The sequence below is a fragment of the Thamnophis sirtalis genome, unplaced genomic scaffold (assembly GCF_051295495.1).
Source record: "Thamnophis sirtalis isolate CommonGarterSnake01/CBP01778 unplaced genomic scaffold, rThaSir2_p1.2 scaffold_10, whole genome shotgun sequence".
NCBI lineage: Eukaryota > Metazoa > Chordata > Lepidosauria > Squamata > Natricidae > Thamnophis > Thamnophis sirtalis.
The window spans coordinates 40,670,464-40,678,758 of NW_028261390.1; the positions used below are offsets into that span (position 1 = coordinate 40,670,464).

The 8,295-nt window shown below is 35.5% G+C and overlaps 1 protein-coding gene across 1 annotated transcript in view; it reads left to right on the forward strand.

Annotated features, from left to right (window-relative positions):
• QRFPR (pyroglutamylated RFamide peptide receptor) overlaps positions 1 to 5,146 on the forward strand; it is a 42,684-nt gene extending 37,538 nt beyond the window's left edge. Inside the window, exons 5-6 of the mRNA XM_087724432.1 lie at positions 679 to 776; positions 3,084 to 5,146. Of these exons, the coding sequence (XP_087580558.1) occupies positions 679 to 776; positions 3,084 to 3,481 (496 nt within the window). The 3' untranslated portion in view covers positions 3,482 to 5,146. The remainder of the gene's footprint in view (positions 1 to 678; positions 777 to 3,083) is intronic.
• The last annotated feature ends 3,149 nt before the right edge of the window (positions 5,147 to 8,295 follow it).

Below are 8,295 nucleotides of genomic sequence, written 5' to 3' on the forward strand. Positions count from 1 at the left end.
CACGTGCCTCATTTGCATAAGGAATTTTTTGCTTTTTAACCCTTGCTTAACTCTTAAAAGGTGAAAAATTCCTTATGCAAAGGAGACCCATAGTTCTCTCGCTTCCCCCTACAGTTAGCACTAAGCAGATTCAGAGTCACTGTGAGTTGGAGTCTGGCAGCAACTACCTTGGCCTTTTTAATTATTTTAAAAATTCTTTCCTTTTCCTCAAACATCAGCATATTGCCCACAATAATCTGGGCCCTCATTTTACTGACCTCAAAAGGATGGAAGGCTGAGTCAACCTTGAGCTGGTGAGAATCGAACTGCCAAACTGCTGGCAGCAGCAGTCAGCAGAATTAGCCTGCAGTACTGCACTCTAACCATTGCGCTATCACAGTTTTAAAAGCATACCTTTAAATTAATTTAATTTTGGATTGTCATTTCCTACCTTTCTGTATAGAGAATGTTCTCAAGAAGGGCAGGATATAATTTATTTTAAAAATAAAATGTAATAAAAAACAAAATAATAAAATAAAATGTTAAACATTTAATTAGATATATGAAAATAGGATGTTCTGAATGCAAAGTATCTTCCTTCCTACTGAGATCTATGTTTTCATCATACAAATTATTTGTATTGCCTCCTTATTATCAAAATTATTTCGATCAACAGTCGAAAACTATTTCTCTTTTCAGAAAGAAGAAGCGAGCAATTGTGATGATGGTGACTGTTGTGGTTTTGTTTGCTATTTGTTGGACACCCTTCCATGTAATGCACATGTTAATAGAATACAGTGAGTAGTTTTTTTAATTAAATAGTAGCAGAGAGGGTTGTTTTGTTTAAAGAAAGTAAACAAGATAATATATTAAACTATACCAGAATATTGAATTTTATATGTGCTATTATAATAACTCTAGTCCAATAAAGACAATTTTTCATGTTTACTGGGATGTATGAGTCAAGTTTAATCAAGTTAATAAATATGTAATCCCCTGCAATCTATTATTTATACATAAAAGCTATTAACACTTGAGTGCATTGAAATTAGTTTTATCTGTTTTTCTTTATGCTTTTCTTTTATACCATACTGAGTATATACATTTCCCTCTTATCCCTTCCTTGCAAAGTTGAATTACAGTGCATTTTGAGAGTCCATTGAGAATGGTCCATATAAATAAATGACTTGTAATTCAGTCTGATTATGAATTGATTTTTATAAATTCACCCGTACTTTTTTACTTCTCATCAATATAAACCTTCTTCAACAATCAGAGTTTTTAAAAGAAAAACTATCCCAGAATTGTTCAGATACAATTCTGAATTGCTCTATGAATCTGGCCTTTGAAAGTAATAATGAAGCCAAAGCTATCAGGGTTTTGTTGTTTTGTTTACTTAATTGGGTTCCTGTCCACCCATAGAAAAGCAGTACAATTTGACATATATTTTTTATTTATTTTAATGTCCTATTTTCACATGGTTAAAGCTTGTATTAAGTTTTTTTCTCCATCTGCTAATAAAGGAGAAAACTATGTATATCTAAACATAGAGAATATGGAAAGTTGTATGAGATATTATATAAATAATAATAGTAAATATGATTCATACTATTTCTGCTTTCAGGATACCAGAGAGTATTAAAATAATATTTAAATATTGTATATGGCAATCGTAGTTTAATATTGTTTCATTTGATTAAATTAATATATATTTTAAACCAACATTTAATTTCCTGTTGACAAATTCCTAAAAATGTGAACATTTTACAAGGCAATGCTTGATCTTACTTTTATGCTTTACTTTCTTGTGCAAGAATTTAGTCATAAATAGTGGAAAATTAATAGCGCAGTTTTATGCATATAAATGAAATAAATAATGTAGGTAGGATATTAGACTTCTATTTAAGAGAGCAAGTTTGGCACAGTTGTTAAGGTGTTAAATTAGAAACTGGAAGACCATGAGTTCTAGTCCGCCTTAGGAACAAAACAGGGACGTGCAGGCAGGGGAGGCAGGGCCTCACCACTGTCATCATGAAAAGGAAAAAAAATAAAAGGAAAAAGGCTGAGGTAGTTGCTGCCAGAGTCACAGTGGATGACTCTGCTTAGTGCTTAACTGTTTAAAAAAGCCTCTTTAAAAAGTGCCCTCTGCAGGAGGAGGTGAGAGACCCATGTGCCTCATTTAGTCTATCTTTATGATCACTTGAGCAGAGTTAAGCAAGGCAAAAAATTACTTATGTAGATGAAGCACGTGGTTCTTTCGCCTCCTCCTGCAGAGGGCTCTTTTTTAAGAGGCTTTTTTAAACAGTTAAGCAGAGTCATCCATTGGAGACTCTGGCAGCAGCTAACCCAGCCTGACCTCAGCAGCTCTTGCCTTTTTCTTTTTACATTTTTTACATTTTCATCATGGCAGACAAGAGGAGAGTTGAAATCCTCTGTGAAACAGGTGGAAAAGGTATGTGGGTGGGAGGGAGGGGGGAGGAATTCAAAATTATTGTAATTTGTAAGTAATTGTAATTAGTATTATTATAAGTAATTTTTGTGTGTGTGTGTTTTACCTGCCTCTGCTGGCGCACGGGCTGGCACTTTATTTTTTATTTTTTAAAGCCATGCTGCCGCGTCCTGCTCTATGGCGGAAAGCCGTGCTGGGGCTTTGGCGCAGCTTTCCAAAAGCCCCGGCGAAGCCCTGGCGCTGGCAGACATAGGTCGGCAGACATAGGTCCGCTTTTGCCTGCTTGCCTCACCGGCCATAAACCTCACCGCACGTCACTGGAACAAAACTAATTGGGTGACCTTGGGCCAGTCACCCTCTGTTAATCTTAGCAAGGAGACAATGCCAAACTACTTCTAAAAAAATCTTGCCAAGAAAATTGTAGGGACTTGTTCAATCTCCGGCAACCAAAAATTTACTTAAAACACACAAACAGAAGGTATAGGCTTGCTTATTGGTAAGGCATGATCCAGTGTATTAGTCATCATCTTATTATTACATTATTCACTATAAATTATGTATGTGGCAGATAAAAGTTTTAATAGCATGTTTCTAATGAATTTCTTAAACACGTCTTATAATTAATTTGGTATAAATTTCATATTTTTCTCTGTAGGTAATTTTGAAAGAGAATATGATGATGTCACTATTAAGATGATATTTGGAATTGTGCAGGTAATCGGATTTGCTAATTCCATTTGCAATCCCATTATATACGCCTTTATGAATGAGAACTTCAAGAAGAACTTCCTCTCTGCACTTTGCTTTTGCATTATAAAAAAAAAGTTGTCTCCATTCAGACATCACAAAAACTTAAAAATCACAACGATGCAGCATGAGGAAAGGGCCTGTAGAAGAGAGTTGGTCTCCCTGGAAGAGACTAGAAGAGAAGCATTCAGTGAAGGGAACATTGAAGTAAAATTATGTGATCGATCCTTTCCTAAGAAGACCTCTAGAAGACATCTGGCATTGTTCTCATCAGAATTCACTGGGCACACTTCACTGGAATCCTAGCAAGAATGGTTCTTTGTGTTTCAATATTTGGCAATGGTTTTTCAAATATTGTATTTAAATGCTTTGCTTAATATATACAACAAAGATGTTTTGTGTTTGCCTCAATTGAGGCTAGTAGCTATTAGGTTTAGATATGGTCATCACCGCATTACACAAACAGCCCACACTGGTTGATTTTCATTGCCTGAGACTGTTTTCTTTTTCCACCTTTTTTAAAAAAAAAAGTTTTATGTTGCTTTATCTTCTGTTTTATTGTGTGTTTTTAGTACAAGAAATTAATCCTTGCCCTGCCAGATGAACTATGTTTAGACTAATGTGTTCCCTTGTTGCCAATTAGTGTAATAGTAAAAAAAATCACAAACCTGTGATCATGAATCACAGCCATGCAGCTATTTGATATCATAATAATCAGTATTTGGTTATTTTTTTAAATAACTTAATGTCTCCATCTTGAATAACAAAGGAAAAAACCCTAGAAATTTATTTTCTACATAAAAAGTGCAGAGTAAGTATTGAGAAGCATTTCTGATAGAGAAAGCAACCTTAAAACCAATTCAGAAATCATTTTTTGAGTTCAGTGGATTTGAAAACCAGCTATTAAGTAAACAATGTAACATAGTTGACACAGTGAAGCCAGTGTTAACCTTGTAAGACCTGTGAATAGAATTGGCTTGCCAAGACAAACAACAACGCTGCTTAAAAGCAATTTAAGGATTAGTCATGGCAGATCTCACCAAGTTGGATGGAAAATAGGTTTTACTTTTCTCCAAAGGAACTTGCAGTGAGAAGCACATACAGGCTACTATGCAGCAGTTACCAACTCCCCTTCAGTGTTTAACTACAGTTATTGGCATAATCAGCTTAGAATTTCACCCACAAATATGGTAAGCGCTTGAGAAGCAGGAAGCTTTGCATTTACTACAGAATGTAAAGGCAGCTGCCAGCACAGCAAGACCGCTTCTACTGCAAGATGCATAGACAAAAGACTAATGTACAAATAGTTTAAAACTGAATTCGGATTTCAAAATATCCACCAGCGACTTTATTTCCTTTTGTAATAAATTTGTTGCAAAATACCACCTACAATATAAAAATGCTTCATGGTAATTTCTCCCCATCTCTTCTCTCTGAAAAAATTATGTTAGCACACTTGTTTTTACAAGCTAGAGACATGAACCACCATAAGGGCCTTTGGACATCAAAAGCACATAATTCCTGTCTTATGTGTTGTCCAATGACCATTCAGTAGAGCTTCTCATTACTTTATGGAAAGCATTAGTGAGTTATAGTTTGTACTTACTAAATTGCAGCTTAATATTTGTATCCCTGTTTCTTTGGCTGTTTAGTCATTAGTGTAATCCAAGATTTGTTGACAACAATCTCTAGATTTATTTTCTTTATTAGATTTGTGTGATGCTATTTTGTCTAGAGGTGAGGAATAGCTAGATATATGTAAATAAATACATTGTGAATACATAGCACCTATATATAAACTATGTAATTTTTTTGCCTTCTTTTTTTGTATCTAGACTTATTACTAATTTGGTTAAATTCAAACTTAGTTATTTTGCAACTTTTACTTTAAAGATGCTAAAGTATAAACAGATGTTTAGCTTAGTCAGCACAGCACTTTTGTTTTTATATTAATAATACTGCTCTATTATTTTTTATTCTTTAAATATTTTATTCATTTTCACATTCCATTTTACAGTCACTTATATACTGGATATTTGCTATAAGAAAAGAAATAAAATAAAATAAAAAAGAAAACACAACTCATCATCATTCACAACCCCACCTAACACTTCCATCCTCCATGCACCCCATCTTCCCCCTCCAACTTTCCTTTCCTCCCTCTAACACTCCCCTCCTACTTCCCTTTCCCCTCAAACCTTCCTTTCTCCCCTTCCTCCTAGCATTCCCCTTACGCCCTCCTTACATTCCCCTTACTCCTTCCTTACTCCTCCCTCTTCTTTCCCTCTACCTCTCCCCTTGGTGTGTTCCTTTATTCAACTATTATTTATTAATATGATATGATAAAAAAAAAATAAACCAAGGAAGAAAATTATAAAGAAAGAAAAGAAAAAAAAGAAAGAACAACCGTATACAAGTGCATTCTTCTTCTTATTGAAACTATATTAACACCCACCCACCCACCCCCCATAAATCCCCATCCCTAATCCCCCCGACTTCCCAGGGCCCACACCTGGCACTGCGCTCTGTCAAACCCCTTCTAAAGTATCTTATGATCGTATGAAATAAAAATAAAAGTAATATATATAAAAAAATAGATAGAAAGAAAATACAAATTATAAAAAGGAAAAGAAAACAGAAAAAAAAGAGAAAAAAACTTTGTATTAAGCTCAGCCCCCCATCTTTCTTTATGTTTAAATAGCGTAAGTCATCCTATATGTATTTTATTCTTGTCTCTTGCTTCTTTGTTATTTACCCCAACCTCCTGTAGATTCTCCAATTCCTCTTCCTTGACCTTATATTCAGATAAACATTTATACAAATTTGTGTAGACATCAATATACAATCTAGCTCAAAATAATCTCCCAAACTTTCCCTTCTAGTAAAATTTAAGCAGCATGGATCATTCCACATATTCAAATATTACTTTACAGAAGAATAGTCTCATCAAACTTTCCATTCTAATAGGATTTAAACAGCGTAAATCATTCCGCGTACATTTTACCCTCGTCCCTTGCTTCTCTAATATTTACCACTATTTCCCATAGTCCCTCCAAATAATCTTTCTTAACCTTATTTTCAAACAGTAATTCACACAAGAGTCAAAATTTATACAAATTTGTGCAGACATCAATTTACAATCTAGCTCAAGATAATCTCACCGAACTTTCCCTTCTAGTAAAATTTAAGCAGCGTGGGTCAAATATTACTTTACACAAAAATCAGTTTGCATTCTATCTCCCATCCAGCTTTCCCTTCTAATAGGATTTAAACAACGTAAATCATTCCGCATGCATTTTACCCTCATCCCTTGCTTCTCTGATATTTACCACTATCAAATTTATGCAGACATTAGTTTACAATCTAGCTCAAAATAATTTCACCAAGCTTTCCCTTCTAATAAAAATTAAATAGCATGGATCATTCCACATATTCAAATAATGCTTTCAACAAGAATCAGTTTACCTTCTATTTTAAAATAATCTCATCAAACTTTCCCTTCTAACAGGATTTAAACAGCGTAAATCATTCTGCATGCATTTTACAAATATACATTCAGCATCACCCCACCAATATCCGATTCCGCTTTTTCTACCGGAGAGAGGTCGCAAACCCCCATTCAATCCACAACTTTGACGAATATTTTAAAATGTCTAAATCCTCGATCTCCACTTTTCTGCTTCTCCGAGGGAGGGAGAGCTACCCCCTCCATCTTGCAGCCATGAGGTCTGCTGCTTGCCTTCTCCTTCGGCTTGTCTTTCCTCTTTTCCAAGTGAATCAGGAAGTCCCGCCTTCAAAGTCTTGTAATAGAAATCTCGAGCCTCCGAAACAGAGTTGAGACGAAGTCTTTGATTCTCAAATGTGACCGTAATGCCGGCTGGGGCCTCCCATCTATATTGAATCTGATGATTTCTAAGCTCTTTAGTTAAGAAAGTATAGTCTCTCCTTGCTTTTAACATCTGGGATGGGATTTCTTTGAAGACAATCAAATCCTGGCCATCAATTCGCAAGCTGTTATTGTAAAACTTTTGCATAATCGCATTTCTGGATTCTTTTGTGGAGAAATATATAATTATGTCCCTCGGGAGCTGTCGCTGTTCCGCTACCAACGAATTCTGGCGATAGATTTTCCGAATCTGCCAATCAAAATTAAGTCCCGGGCTTCCCACCGCATGGCTGAAGGCTTCAACAAAGGTCTGTTTCAGATTCTCTCGCTCCTTTTCGCGGAATCCTCTGACTCTTATTGCAAATGCCTTCTTGTTAAAGTTTATCATAACGAGCTGTTCTTGAGTATCTCCAATTTTTTGTTGTAATGTTTGGATATTAGTAGTCAAATGAGAATTAGCCTCCTCCAAGCTTTCCAATTTATTCTCCATTTCAGCGGTATAATCTGACAGGGCAGACACGGCTACAAACGTATTCGCCTTCAATTGGGCAATTTTAGACTTTAAATTACCATATAGCTCCAATACAAATTCTTTAATTTCTTGTTTAAAATCATTAAGCATTTGAAGGAAAAATTCCTGTGTTAAGAATTCTCCAGTAGAGGGCGTAGGAGACAAGGGCTGTGATTCCATAGTAGATTCTTTAAATTCATTCGTAGATTCTTTAAGCACATTCGTAGAGAGACGCTTCGATTTTGACCTGGGTGCCATTATAAATAAACAAATAAACAGCGCTCTCGCTCCCCTCTGTTTCCAAAAAAAAAAATTATTTTATTAAGGAGAGGTCTGCAGGAAGGTAAAGCCGGCTAAGTACATCCCCTATCAGTCACCAACGGAGAGAAATCGCCATTTTGAAGTCCGTTTAAACAAAGAAGCCTCTAGGACAAATGAGGCTGGTGTTTAAGATAGTAATAAAAGCATAAATCTCTCTATTGCTCTATTATTTTTGATCCCTGTCTTTGCTTACTGGAGCAAAACAATAGTTTGTAACATTTTGTCAGAAAAGTGAGAAAATGGCATTTTCCTGGCTTAACTAGAAAGCCTAATGAAACATTTAATTTTATCTATTACCGTATTTTTCGGAGTATAAGATGCACCTTTCCCCCCTAAAAGAGGGTGAAAATTTGGGTGCGTCTTATACACTGAATGTGGCCCCACCCACCCACCGGTCCCAAC